The 16,023-nt window shown below is 36.4% G+C and overlaps 1 protein-coding gene across 1 annotated transcript in view; it reads left to right on the forward strand.

Moving 5' to 3' along the window:
* IL1RAPL1 (interleukin 1 receptor accessory protein like 1) overlaps nucleotides 1–16,023 on the forward strand; it is a 1,264,984-nt gene that overhangs the window by 177,422 nt on the left and 1,071,539 nt on the right. The window contains exon 2 of the mRNA XM_070603331.1: nucleotides 14,226–14,331. Coding sequence (XP_070459432.1) covers nucleotides 14,250–14,331 — 82 coding nt within the window. The 5' untranslated portion in view covers nucleotides 14,226–14,249. The remainder of the gene's footprint in view (nucleotides 1–14,225; nucleotides 14,332–16,023) is intronic.

Genomic DNA, 16,023 nt, shown 5'->3' on the forward strand with positions numbered 1-16,023 from the left:
ACAGGCATAGAGCAATTTATATTCTCTTTGAGGAGATAGTGCAGCTCCTGCCATAAAGAAGCGGGGGCCTCAGATAGTGAAAACCTTTGAGTTGAGTGACTGTAGCAAACACGTAGTTGAAAACCACATAAATATCACATGGAAAGAATTTCAGTTCATGCACAGGTTCTGTAAGCACGCACTGTTCAAAGAAATAATGGCACTGCCTGTAGGTGAGTCATGGGATATGGATCGTATGTATTTTTATGGATGTATTTGCATCAGAGATCTCAGAACTAACTCTGTTTTACTAATTATTGACTATTTAAAATATCATTAGTGGAAGACATGGAAACTAATTTTCCAGCTGTGTGACCTTGGCAAAGGTAATTTGTATAGGCAACAATAGCGTCTACCTGAGTGAAAATTTGTAAGGATTAACAAAGTGTACTTAGATACATGCCTGGCACTAAGTTAGTGCTCAAGAAAGGTTACCAGTTGTGGGGCTGGCCCCGTGGCCGAGTGGTTGAGTTCGCGCGCTCCGCTGCAGGCGGCCCAGTGTTTCGTCGGTTCGAATCCTGGGGGCGGACATGGCACTGCTCGTCAGACCATGCTGAGGCAGCGTCCCACATGCCACAACTAGAGGAACCCACAACGAAGAATACACAACTATGTGCCGGGGGGCTTTGGGGAGAAAAAGGGGAAAAAATAAAATCTTTAAAAAAAAAAAAAAAAAAAAAAAAAAAAAAAAGAAAGGTTACCAGTTGTTGTATTAGTAAACATTGAAAACAAAATGTGCAGAATCATATATGAATGTATAAATAATTACCACAATTTTTTACAAATTCTAGTGATAAACTAGATTATTCCTTTTAAGTTTCTAGCTACTTCAGTGTTGTACTAGCTTCTTATTACTGCTGTAACATATTACAAACTTTGTGGCTCAAAAGAACATGTATTTATTCTCTCAGTTCTGAAGGTTAGAAGTGTGAAATGAGCTTTACGGGGCTATAATTAGGGGGTCACCGGGGCTGGTTCCTCCAGGGGAGAATCCGTACCTTTAGTCTCCTAGCTCCTAGTGGTTGCTGACATTCCTTGGCTCCTGACTTCATCACTCCAATCTCTGCTTCCATTCTCACATGGCCTAACTTTAAAATTCTTGTCACCCTCTTATAAAGACCCTTGTGATTACATTGGGCCCCACTGGGAATCCAGGATAATCTTCCCATGTCAAGATCCTTAAATGAATCACAGCTGCAAAGTTCATTTTCCCATGTAAGATAACGTAGTCAACAATTCTGGCCATTAGGACGTGGATATCTTTGAGGGCTGTTACTGTGTCTCACACAAATGCATTCACTGTCTTTTAATTTTAACACTTATTTTAAAACACGTACAAAGCTTTATCATTGTTTTTTGTTTCCTTTATAAGAGGATTCTATTGACCTATGACACATAATTATATATTTTTTTTCCTGACAGCTTCATCGGTCATGTTCTCAGAGTACTAACGGTGACTACTAAGCACCTTTACAAAAGATAACCAGTTTTGCTTTGTTCCATGGCCTCAGAACTGATTTTTCTCTCTGATAGAACTAATTCTGACTAGTGATTAAATCTGTGATATGGAGGTACCAGCCATGCCACAGATCATTTGGCAATGTCTGGAGACATTTTTACTTGTGGCAACTTGGGGAAGGTACTACTGGCATCTAGTGGATAGAGGCCATGGCTGCTGCTCAACATCCTACAATGCACTGAACAGCCCCCCACAATGAAGAATTATCTGGCCTAAAATGTTAATAGCAGCAGGTTTGAGAAGCCCTGCTGTAGGGAACTCTAAAAGATACTGTTGTCTGATCCTTTACTTTTCAAAGTGTGGTCCATGGGCCAGCAGTTTGGGCATTACCTGGGTCATTATCACTCTCTTTAAAAGCCCCCTTAAGTGATCCCACGGTGCAGCCGAGGTTGAGGAGCACTTCCTACCTTGGCTCTTCTCCCACTATCCTACTCTCCTTGGAAGTTGATATGGCTGTAGGTATATTGAGTTTAACTGGAAAAATAAAAATTTTAAAAACTTTTTGCACGTATAACAAACATCAAATATTGGGGTTCTAATTAACATAAAGCCACTTTTTCTTGAGAGTTGCAGTAAGTTTCTTCAATATGTTGAATTTTAAGCATACAGAAATGTGATAAGGGTCAGGTTTATCCAACTATCCTTTAAATATATTGGCAGGAAGAACTCACAAAGGAGGGCAAACCCACTCAGCTAGGATCATGTTTGCAGCCCACAAGAGTGATGATGGAATGTGTTTGCTTTTCCTCCCTGGCTTTGTCACTTGCCTCATCCAGTCTGCTGACTTTGGAACCCCGAAAATTTCTTTGGTATGAGCTTTTGCAGTTGAATTACAGTGGAGGGCATGATGAATACGAAACGTGTAAGAAAGGTGAATTAGAAAAGTGGCAGATGGAAACCATGTAGTGTTTTTATTTATGCTCTCTATTCTTGTGTGCAGTGCGCTTTCCATTTTAGCTAGTCACATTCATGCATTTACTGGATTTTCTACTGTCACTAAATAAGTGTGAGTTGTATTGAATTTTATAGAATTTTCTGGCAGCAGATGTAATGTTTCCAGTTCCCAAATAATTCCCAGTACTTTAAGTTTGCGATTATTACATATAGGACATTCAGTCAAGGCTACAATTATCAGCATAGCCCTGTAAGTTCGGCGGCTTATAAAAATAAAGGGTGATGCATACCCAACTAAGCACCAATGTTTAATGCTAATCATACATTATTGCATTTGATTTTCGCAGTAATCCTCTGAGGTGGAGACTATTCCCCTGCCCACTTTACGGATGAGAGGATTGACGTATAGAGATATTAAGCATCATTAATTTGTCCAAGTTTGCTCAGCTGGTAAGAAATTTAGCTGGGCTTCAAACACAGGCAGTTTTACTCCTGAGTGTATGCACCTAACCACCTTCATTATATATTTCTTCAGGTCTGTCTTGGCAGGCAAGCATCAGCTAATGCCAAGGATTTTCTAAGCCATAGCTGGTTACCCTAAGCAACTCTACACTTTGTAAGGGATGATTGCATAAATTTCAAATGACCTTGATATTGAGGTCTTCTTCTATGAAGCTGCGTCCCAATCACCATGAAGATGGGGAGTTCCTTTTCCTTTCCAAAGCTGAGAGAAAGGCCTGGTGTCCCAAAATAGATTTAGTTCTTGTTGATGATAATTTTATGGAAATAGAATTTCTCTCTGCCTCTTTGCGAGTTTACTGATCTCTTATTTAACTGCCTTGAAGGTGTCTTTATATTGTGCCTATGGTTTCTGGTTAAAACACCATGATACTAAGCACTGACTAGGAGACAAAATCTAACCAAAAGTAACTTGCTGTAATTTCTTTTTTAAACTTAAAAGAATACTGTCCTCTCAAAGAATTCATTGACTAACTTTATTGTAATAAATGAATGTAGTTATAAAGCATAATTTTTGAAAAGGTCATGACTCATAAAGATATAAAGTGAATACGTCAATGATTTACTTAATTCACTAATTAATGAAGGAACTGGAAGACATGTTACAACTGACAGAGGTGTCAAAGAACCACAAATTTATATGCAGTAAAGGAATTTTGTCATGGATTTACCACAACTGGTCTGTATAGACAGTAATCAGTTGATCCCACCAGACACACATAATTTGCATTTCTATGGATAAGAATTAGTTGCATTTCTATTAGCTTTCTAGAAGTTCACTTTATCTTTACAGAGTTGTAAAATAGCATATCCACAGACAAAGGTGCACACATAGGATCAGATAATCCCCAGAGCTTCCAACTTTCCATCAAAAAGATATCCAGTAATCTCTACTGCTAATTCCAGAGTCTCAAATATTGCCTTAAAGTACTATCATGTGGATGCATTTATAGGAATAACTCTTCCACAGTATACATTTCATTCTTTCAATTATCCAATCAGTACCTATTTAGGGCCTATTATCGGCTTGAAACAATTTATTGGGTATTGTAAACAGACCAGGAAATGTGTATGTGCGTGTGTGTACATGTATGGGTGTGTGTCGGTCTGTCTAGAATCTATTTTAATTTGATCCTGATTGCTATGTTAGTGTTTTTATTAGTGACCCGTTAGAGTGGATCTTATGACTGAGCATACCAAAAATTGTGTTAGTGTGACAAAAATATTTGGCACAATATGGTTTATCCAAATGATTCTTGGATTGAGGAATGTATGTTTTAGACTGTAGAATTAAAATAATAGTAAATCATTCAGGTTCTTGAAAAATTTGAGATAATTTGATTCCATAAAAACTTTTTTTATTTTTTCAGCTTTATTGGGATATAATTGACAAATAAAATTGTATATATTTAAGGTGTACAACATGATGCTTTGATATACATACATTGTGGAATGGTTACCACAGTCAAGTTAATTAACATATCCATCACTTTACATAGCTATAATTATTTTTTGTGTGGTGAGAACGATTAAGATTTACTCTTTTAGCAAATTTCATGTATACAATGTGGCATTATTAACTATAGTCACCATGCTGCACATTAAATCTCCAGAACTTATTCATCCTACATAACTGAAACTTTGTACTGTTTGACCGATTTATCCTCATTTCCCCTACCTCCAGCCTCTGGCAACCATCATTCTGCTCTCTGCTTCTGTGAGTTTTACTTTTTCAGATTCTACATGTAAGTGATATCATGCAATATTTGTATTTCTGTGCCTAGCTTATTTCACTTAGTGTAATGTCCTCGTGGTCCATCCATGTTGTTACAAATTAAAGGATTTCCTTCTTTTTTTTTTTAAGATTTTAGTTTTTCCTTTTTCTCCCCAAAGCCCCCCGGTACATAGTTGTATATTCTTTGTTGTGGGTCCTTCTAGTTGTGGCATGTGGGATGCTGCCTCAGCGTGGTTTGACGAGCAGTGTCATGTCCGCGCCCAGGACTCGAACCAACGAAACACTGGGCCGCCTGCAGTGGAGCGCGCGAACTCAACCGCTCGGCCACGGGGCCAGCCCCAGGATTTCCTTCTTTTTTAAGGCTAAATAATATTCCTATGTGTGTATCTCACATTTTCTTTATCCGTTCATCTATTGATGGACACTTAAAACTTTAAAACCTTTTCTATAGAAATTTTAAAATGATACAAAAGCATATATAGTCTTATGAAAAGTAGTTCATGTTCATTTTTTATTAAAAATTGGGCAAACATATAGTGATATGGAGGAAAACCAAAATCAGTGTATTTACTTAGATTGCAAACATCATATTATATACTGTGATGTAGTTTTTTCTAGTTACTTTTCTGTCATCTATATTCATATTATTCATAATAAGAATCGTGCTCTCTATACAGCATTGTATTCTGCTTTTCTCTCTTAATATTTTATTGTGACTATTTTTCCAAGTGATTAACTTCAAAAATATTTGTGAAGGGCTGGCCCAGTGGTGTAGTGGTTAAGTTTGCATGCTCTGCTTTGGCAGCCTGGGGTTTGCCCTTTCGGATCCTGGGCAAAGACCTATGCACTGCTTATCAAGCCATGCTGTGGCAGGCGTCCCACATATAAGATAGAGGAAGATGGGCACAGATGTTAGCTCAGGGCCAATCTTCTGCAGCAAAAGGAGGAGGATTGGTGGCGGATGTTAGCTGAGGGCTAATCTTCCTCAAAAAAACCCCAACAATTTGTGAAGGCTGACTATTTCATCTTATAGGTATTCCCTACAATTTATTTTAATAGTCCTCTATTAGTTACCTATTGCTGTGTAAGAAATTACCAAAAATCTAGCAGCTTAAAACTGCTACACACAAATGTATTATCACACAACTTCTGTGGGTCAGCAGTCAGAGTTTTACAAAGCTGAAATCAAGATATCAGCTGGGCTGAACTCTCATCTGAGACTTGGGATCCTCTTCTAAGTTCATGTGGTTGGTGGCAGAATTCATTTCCTTATGGTTGTAGGACTGAGCTCTTAGCTGCTAGAGGCTGCACACCACTCCATGACGTGTGGCTCTCTCCACAACATGGCAGTTTATTCTTCAAGACTAATAAGAGAGCATCTCTGCTGCTTCCTATTTCTCTGACATCTATCTGTGACCTCTAGACCCTCTTTTAAAGGGCCACCTGATTAGTCTCGGCCCACCCAGTGTAATTGTCCTTTTGATTAACTTAAAATCAATTGATTAGTTGATTTATTTACAACTACACAACATCTTCACTTTTGCCATATAAACATAGCCTAATCATGGGAGTGATATCCCATCATATTTGTAGTCTTCACTCATGCAAAGGGAGGGGATTCTACAGGGTGTGAACACTAGGGGTGGGAATCTTGGGAGCCATCTCAGAATTTTTATTATCACAGACATTTCATTTCTCTGTTCAATGGTATATGCTTCCTTTACCATATATTGTTCTTATATATTCTCATATCTGGTGCAGTGTTGTATATATCTTTCATTGATAAGTCTACCCATTTTTGTGGCTGTACTCTACTTCAACTGGTCTGAAATGAAAATGCATTTTGGTATCTTGCAGGGCAAGTCCTACTGAATTGCTCATCTTTTTTCTAAATTTCTCTCTTGTTTATTCTTCCATTTAAATTTTAGGCTTAATTTTTTAAGAAACAAAAATTCCATTTGGATTTTGACTAGAAGTGAATAATGTCAGTTTGGAAAAAATTGACATTTTTTGGTCAATATTGACAAAGTGGTCAATACTTCCATCTTGGTGCACATTATTTTTCTCCATTTATAATGGAATAAAGTTTTTTATGTGTTTATAGCCATAACCTATGAATAATAAAAATTTTGCATTTTCCTTTTACTAATCTTTATATTTATAGCTATGACTCTTACTTCCTGGTTCATTTCACTGCCTAGGACTTCTAGATAAAAGCTAAGTAATAATGGTAACATTAACTACCCTTGCCAGTGTTATTCTAGTTTTATAAAGTTTATTAAATTCCTTATATTCTAATAATTTGTTCTGTCAGTTTCTTAAGATTTTCTGTGTTTTTACAGCCATAACCATGATTTTCTGTTCCTTGTAACACACTGTCTTCCTTGAAAGTTTGAATGTATTCATCTGTGTTATTTTCTGTAGTCAAAAATTTTTGGAGTTTGTACTTTAATGGTGTTTAGCATTTTTAATGGCTTTTGTTTGATTCATATTTTCTTTTATTTAGTCAATTTTGGTAATTTATGTTCCCAGAAAACCATCCAATCTGTAAAAATTTCAAATTTAGTATAATTCAAAATATTCTAAATTTGTATGTTATTGTATATTTTATACCCTCTTTTTTTCTTGTGATTTTATTTGTATTATTGATCTTATTTTCTTAGTAGATTAGGTAGAAGTTTGGTCAATTCTTTATAATACAAAGCTGGTTATGACACTCAGTTCCTTAAACACCATTGGCCTCCCACCTGCTGAAGGATATGGTCCAGACTTCATAAGAATGGAGCAAGCCCTTTCCTTACAGGATCCTTCTACAAGTTTTCAGCCTCAACTGTTGCCATCTAGTAGGTGTGCCAATTATTCCATAGTAACTGCAGCCACTACTCCAGTCTTTTGGTTTGCAGGACATTCCATAGCATTTTATGCCAGGTTGCTCTGCAGCAAACTACTCTGGTGTGTAATTCTCAGGACAATATTGAAATAAGGAACACGTGCATTTTAGACAGAGTTATTTGACTATTGAGTATTATATTCTTCATCGCCTTGTAGGAGAATCTGTCAAGAACCATATGACTAAAGATTTTATTGACACCTTGGCCTTTTCGTTAGATTATGAATTAATTTATGGAGATCGATATAGAAACTTGGTTATAATATCTGGAACCTTAACACTCCCTTGTCAGCTAGGCTTTATAGGAATAAGTGATCTTCTAGTTCAGATTGTATTAAACAAACAAACAAACACACAAAAGAATTGTGCCTGGGCCAATTTGTAAAAAATTATCCTAGTGACTTAAATCTTATTTTTGGTGATCTAAGCATATACCCTTCCCTACTCTCCAATATGTGCTGAATATATTGTCAAGTATGTATTTTTATTTTCACTAGTGGTTTTTCAAATGCACCATGTACTCTTTTGTTCTCTACCTGTAATCTTTTGCCCATCACTTTTTAAGTCCTTTCCACCCTGGTCCAAAGTCAGCCCGAATGTCACCCTCATCTAAGAATGTTTTCACAACCTCTCCAGGAAGCACTAAGCACTTTCCATAGACTTGAAAATTCTTCTTTTGTAACATCTGTCCCTTCGCTATAGTCGTTGATTTTCATGTCTCTCTTCCACGTGATCCTTGGCCACAATGACCATTTCCTAATGATTTTGTATCCTCAGTACTTAGAACAGCATCTGACACATGGTAGGCATTCAAAAACCTTTAAAAATAAATGTATAGATATATTCATAATTTTGAGTGGTTGATTTTCCTCCAGATAATTGTCATAGGTTCATGATATAAGAAACAAGTGTCGGGAGCCAGCCCTGTGGCCTAGTGGTTAGGTTTGCGCACTCCGCTTTGGTGGCCCAGGGTTTCGCAGGTTCGGATCCTGGGTGCGGACTTGGCACCGCTCGTCAGGCCATGTTGAGGCAGTGTCCCACATGCCACAACTAGAAGGACCCACAACTAAAATATACAACTGTATACTGGGGGGATTTGGGGAGAAAAAGCAGGAAAAAAAAAAGATTGGTAACAGTTGTTAGCTCAGGTGCCAATCTTTAAAAAAAAAAAAAAAAAAAACAAATTTCCCCAGGACTAATTTTAAATATTGTGCATTCTGAGTAACTTGTAGTTGCAAAGTCTGGAAGAGCCTCTGTTTATCCTCTCCATAGGGAATCTCTTGTATGATTGTAACATGCATTGCCTTGTGTAAATTGTGTACTTGATTAAATACTTTATCTGTGTCATACACAAATGGATACTTTAATTTTTTTTATTAGAGTGAAGAAATAATTGGTATAACCTTGAGTTTAGTAATGTAAAAACTTTAAGGTTTAAATCAAATATAATGGATCATTTTTAGAGCATAAATAATTATTACATACCAGCCAGGAGTGGAGAGAAAGGAGACGTAGGAAAAGAGCTGGTGTTTTAATGTGTCTACAATTAAATGCCATTGTTAAGCACTGTGGTGGACACCATAAAGACAATTATTTTATTTAAAGGTCGTAAAACTTTGAAGTCGGTTTTTACTACCTCGATATGTTGGGAAAAAATAGGTCAAAACCAAAATAAACTAAAATGAAATGAATACGGCACATAATTATGTCTGTGCTTAGTAGATGAGAAAACTGGAACTTAGAGAGATGAAGTAGCTTGCCTAACCTGACGTACAAGACGACTCTTAAAATCCAGTTCACTCTCATTCTAAAACCATTTCTCTCTGCTTTATAAGTGGAATAAAACAAATGAGTACAGCTTCTCTCCATTTCACGTCCAAACTTACCTTAATGTTCATCCATGTGTACTTTCTTTCTCTTCTTCCCTCAAGAGGAGGTGTCCCAACTTCCCCATACTAATGTCTCTTCCATTCTAGATTCACCTCCTTCCTCTGGCTCTGCTTCTCTTTGCTGCAGTTTATATATAAGTCTTGGTCTTCCCTATTCTCAATTCCCAATTCTCTATAGTTATCCCTCTACTTCTGTACTCTCAGCTATGGACTCCACATCCTACCGTTCAGAAACAAGCAAATGAAGCTTCTGATTATGCCCCTATTTGTCTAATTAAAAGACTGGCCGATATCACCAGAGTTCTTAATTCTAAAGCGCGTTTCTCTTTTTATCCTTACAATACTTAAGCTCTACTGATTTTGTCCTTAAATATCCTTGCTTGCTTCGTTGACCAAACTCCTTCCTGATTCACATTCCCTTTACTGGCTGATTTTCTCATTCTTTCTCCTTTTTGATTCCCTTTGTCTGTATCATAAATATCTGTAGGCTCTGGAGCTGAAAGTGTAAGCCTTCTTTTCTTTGTTTTCTATACTTTCTTCCAATTTATCCTAATCCATGTCTTTAACTTCAGCTACAATTATAATGTTGTTATCTTCCATCTCTCTTCCGAGCTTCTGGCTAATATTTTTAATTAACTATAAGACAATTCTAATAGAAGATTCCACAGGCAATTTAAAGTCTGCATGCCCCAAATATAATTTTGGATATTTCTCCACCCTCGTTGCCCAGAATGTCTTCTCTATTTCTATATATGGATAAATAGTATCGTAATAGACCTAGTTGCTCAGACTATATGCCTCAGAGCCACTTTCAAAGCTTCCTCTTCATGTCATTTCCTTTAATATCACTAAGCTCTACTTATTTCCAGATCTCTTCTGTTCTCCCAGTATTCACTGCATTAAGGCTGCCTCTCTTCCTTGTCTTCCTGTACCACTGCCTGCTAACTAGATTTTCCACCTTCAAACTATGCTTTCTAAAACAGTTCAGATTATTCACCTGTAAGCATACATTGGTTATTTGTTGTCTATACTCCAAATAATCTTAGGAGTGTGTGAAAGGGGGGTGAGTCAGAATCTCAAGTGAGTCATCATGTGTATTCTGAGGAAACATATTCAATATACATATTGTTTTCATGATTGAAAAAAGGTAAAGAAAGTGAAGCCATGTGAAATATTATTGGATGATGAAGTTAGATAGGATATGAGTGAAGAACATTGTAGGAAGTAGGAGGGAAAAGCAACTTCTTCCCTAGCTTATCTTAGCATTAACGGTTCTACATTGACATCTTCAACTTCTGTCAGTACAGCCCTGAACCCGTGGTCTATTTACACTTCAATCCTGAAACTTGCCATTTCACACCCTTGCTGTAATAGTTTCCTATTGCTGCTGTAATAAATTATGGCAAACTTAGTGGTTTAAAACAACCCACATTTTTAATCTTACAGTCCTGGTGGTCAGAAGTCCAAAATGCATTGGACTCACTTGGCTAAATCAAGATGTTTGCATGCCTGCGTTTTCTTCTGGGGTATCTAGGAGAGAATCGGTTTCTTTGCCTTTTCCAGCTTCTAGAGGCCACAAACATTCCTTAGTACATGTCCTGTTCCTCCATCTTCAAAGTGCAACGCTCCAATCTCTGACCTTTTCTTTCATCTTTATATTTCCTCTCTCTGAATCTGATTCCTCTACTGCCCTTTTATAAGCTTGCTTGTGATTCCTTTGGGCTCACCCAAATAATAATCTCCCATCTCAGAATTCTTAACCACATCTGCAAAGTCCCTTTGCCACGTAAGGTGATGTATTCACAGGATCCAGGAATTCAAACATGGGCATGTTTAGGGGTGGGCATTAGTCTGCCTACCAGACTGACAGTTTCTCTCATCCTTTGTCCTAGACCCAGAATTCCCTTTTCCTTAGAAAGTCTTTCCTTTATGGCATAGCTGAAATGCTACTTCTTCTGAAAGCCCTTTTCTATGACTTCGCCAAACCCAACCTGGAGCAGAATTAATAGATTCCTCCCTCTATTCCCTCAGCACATTATACTCACCATATGGCAATAGGGCCAGTCTAATTAAGTAGGTAAGCATTTGTCTCCTTTATTGGTCTGTGAGTCTTCTTTATTAGAATGCATTACATTTCTTTGTGTCCCCACTGCACCATAGCACGGCATCTTGTAACTAGTATATGCTTAATAAGTGTTTATCAAATGATGAGTTTGAATGCCAGAATTCAACTGCATATAATAGCAGCCACGTTCAGTCTTTCATTCTTTTTCAGTCTTTTTTCAGCTAACATTTATTGAGCATTGGATATAAAAAGATGAATAAAACACACATTCACCCTGGAGGGACTTCAAGTCTGATAAAATAGAAAGATACATAATTAAAGAGATAAGCTAGTAGTATGGGATAGAATGTAAGGAAAGCTGGTATATACAGAAAGTTTCACAGGTGAGAGGATGTGAGTTGAGCCTATAATAGTCTTAATAATAATAATAGTAATAATAATGGCAACAAAAATCAACTGCAATAAAAACAATAACAGCAGCAGCTTTCATTTATTCGATTTGTTCTCTGTACCAGTGCTGATCTAGGCACTATGCAATATGTAATGTAATAATACATATTTTGTAAATGAAAAAACTAGTCATGGAGATGTTATTTGCCCAAATCACAGAGCTAATAGGTGGCAAAACTGGGTTAAGAACCCAGGCAGACTGATTGGTTATGACCACTGCGATATACTCATTTAACACAAGATTTAGTAGTGGTTTAGTGGTAGCCAAGTGGTGAATGGCATTCTTAACAGGAAGCAGGGCAAATAATTTCAGGTCTGTTCATCCAGAAATTGAAAGTTCTTGAAATTAGGTCACTGATAGTATGAGCTACTATGTAACAATAAGAAAGTAAAAGAGAAACCTCCGTAAATGTTTAGACATAGTTTGCATTGTGATATCTGGGTAAGAATTTTAATTAACAAATACAGCAAAACTTGGATGTCTATGACTAGATATATTTGATCTGTCTTTCATTGTAAAATACAATAAATTACCTCAAAGAGGTTTGTGAAGATTATTGTAGATTGACTGAGCCGTTAAATCTGTGAAACGCTATGTAATTCTTTTTTTGTTTTCCCTAATACACGTTTCAAGAGATTCAATTAAGGATCTTGATGTTACCAAATTGATGCTTTCCAAACCAATTTAAAGAAATAGAATTGCAAACTAGCCTGTATGCCTTATAGAAATGAAATGAGTAGGAAGCAGTATTTTGAACAAGAGTAAAGTAATAAGATAGTTAAGCGGGAAGGTCTTGCAGTGTATAGTTGGATCCTGGAGTTTCTTGGGCAGCACTGATTAAACTCACACTGAGAGAGGAACTGATTCTCACTGCTAACCTGAAGGCTGAAGATATCAACTTGAAGATTTCCTGCAGCTCCAGTTAGTGCGGTAGCTGGGAAATGGGATTCGGCTTTTAGGAATGCATGACTCAGGCTTGCACTTTAATGTGGCAGTTCTCAGATATATCTGATGAGTTGGCTTTCTCAACTAGGTTTCATTTATGTCTTTATGTGAACTCAAGGTCCTTGGTTAGAAAACTGAAACAGGCTATCTTCATTTAAAGGAGCTGGAGTTAAAATATCTTATTCTCAATGCTTATTTTAAAAATTCACCTACTTTCTGATTAAAATGTTGATATGGTGACACTTTAAGTGAATGGATTTTGATTATGTTTTGTGAATTAAAATGTGTTTTAACAGACTTGTATTAATGTAAATGAATTCGTCATTTAAAAATATTCAGAGGTATCTGAGGCTCTAGGAGAGCAAAAAATGTGACTGTCAAGTCACCATTTCAGCTTCCTCATCTTTAATAAAGTCATAGTGATTGAAAGCTGAGTGTGATCCGTCCTCAACTGTCTTGCAAAGAAACTCATGCTGTCATGGATTGACAATTTATTTGAACTGTGTTCTGTGTTGCTACTTTTTGAAATTCAGTCTTTCAGCTCTACTATTGCAGTCTTATATGAAAATAAAAGAGGGATGATTTTCTGAGGAAGACAATGTTCATTTCAGTTAATTTCATATGAAATATTTCCCCCTTTTGAAATCCAAACGCTAGGTTAATGTCCCTTCTAGTATCCCTTTGAGAGTCTTGTAATAGGAAGAAATGATGTATCTTTCTGTAGCTTTCATAGACAGTGTACTCTCTTTCAATAAAGACAAAGTCATAAAATTCTCTTGAAGTATATTTTAGAGTTTTTAAAAGAGAATTGGAAAACTATAATTAAATCTTTAGAAGCATAGAATTTATGATTTCTTCTCAGTTGGGAAGAATGATGCTGAATGAAACCATGTTCTGTTGCAGCACGGAACATTAAAAAATGTCAATGTTTGGTAATTCATATTAAAAATAAATTGTTGGTGAAATAGTTCTTTTGAGGGGATTGTTTCCACTTATTTAAATACCATTAGATCCTCTAAATGAGAAATTCTAAACCTTAAGTGACTCTCATATTTTAAAACATTTAGGAGGACTATAGAGACATAATTTTGGCATTACTGGTTTTGATTTGATTTAGGAACCACAACATACGGGAAAATAGAATATAGATCCTGTTCACATTCTTTTCTTTTGTGGAATTCATTGCACCAATTGTGCATGATCAAAAGTCTAACAAAAATCTTATAATATTGCTATATGTTTTTTAAAATGTATGTTTTTCTTTTTATCTTTGATTTAGGAAACAGCCTTTAAGAGCTGGAAGATGAAAGCTCCGATTCCACACTTGATTCTCTTATATGCTACTTTTACTCAGAGTTTGAAGGTTGTGACCAAAAGAGGCTCTGGTAAGCAGTGTTCCCTCCTTTTCTCTCATTTTTATGGCTTGAAGTGATGGTACTACATTTACATATGTGCCATTTGTGGAGAGGTTGAGAATTAACAGGAATCCATGTTGTGGAAATATTGTAGATATGTCTTTAAATGAGTGGAGCATACTCAGGAATTAGAAAGGTCGGAATAGGTTGAAAAAATGTAGCTCATTTCATTAGTTACTATGAATTGAAATGGATTCAATACCAAAATGTTGCAGTTTGATTTCATTTTATAGTATGATTTTCAGCATTCTTTTATAAAGAGTGTCATTTTAATTTTTGCATGGAAATATTGTGGATTTTTTTCATGTTGACTTTTACTGTTACTATTTCAATGTCAGCAATGCTTAAGGCAGATTCTTTTTAGGGTTGTATTTCAGCTGATTTGCTGAATTATTTTGTAAGTATTTAAAGAAAAGCAACAGAGTTCTTAAAGAAAATATCATGGGGAAATATCCTAATATCTTAGTAGGAAATACAGAGGTGAAGTAGAATGGTAATATGAAAGGAGCTGCTAAGTAGAGTAATGTTGAAACTTACGGAAAACTTTACATGTTATCAGGCATCTTGCTTTTCATTTGACTGTTGATACTGGGAGTTAGTGAAATGTACGAGGTATTTGAATAAATGCCACGTTGTTGATGTGAAATTGTATCTTGTTTAATAAGTCACTGATAATACCAAGCCTTACTACACTTACATTTTATGTTGGCTTACAGGATTTCTGAAGTTATAGCTTTTGGGTATAATGGAGGAATAAATGTATTGTGTATAGAACTAAATTGTGTTATCTACTAGTTCTAGAGAGATAGTGGGGAAAAGAGGAGATAATGTGCGAGAGGCTGCAGAGTGTTGTGATATCAAGAATTGCACGAACAAAAGTATCTTTGGAATTCAGAAGGGAGAGAGAATGAAAGTACTGAGATGGGGCTGCAGCAACCATTCTCCTTCCCTTAGGTTAAGAGGCTTCAAACTCACATTGATTATATAATAAAAATGACCGCGTGCAATGGAAGTAGAGAGCAAGCTGCCTCTCATGAGCCCACCTTGCCAGAAAGTCTGGAGAGGGATTGAGGAGTACTTTGTGCGTGGACGAAGGGATGGTGCAGGGTTGAGAGTATAAGGAATTCTACTGAGCCTATTGGCTCTGGAACTTTTTGTTTGTTTTATAGCTATTGTATCTGCCATTGATGTGATTGTAGGCAATGCGAAAAAATAGTATTTCCATATTTACACATTATTTCATCTGTTCCTCTTGGTGGATCTTTTTAAATGAGAGAAAACCTTAGGGGAGGATTATGATGTAGTGGCTTTTGTAATTTGCATGGATTACTGGCAAATAGCAGATATCTTGATTTCTTTGTCTGCCACTTGCAAGGAAAGTTGAGCATACCTATGAGAGTTAGAGTAGGTAGAAGGGGGAGTAAATTGTGATGAAAGCTGATAGTTTCTACAACGGTAGTATTTTCTAGAACAGCAATTTACATTAAAAGTACTTAACATGGATCTTTGAGGTACTGGCCACGCAGAAGAGAAACACTCATCTGTATAAGTATTATAACAAAATGAAACTATCCAAAGTAGAAATATTGATGGAATCTTAAAAACTTCATTTTTCTGGCTATTATACTTGATTACATAAAAATCATTTTTTTCAGTTCTTTT

Source organism: Equus przewalskii, chromosome X (genome assembly GCF_037783145.1).
Source record: "Equus przewalskii isolate Varuska chromosome X, EquPr2, whole genome shotgun sequence".
Lineage (NCBI taxonomy): Eukaryota > Metazoa > Chordata > Mammalia > Perissodactyla > Equidae > Equus > Equus przewalskii.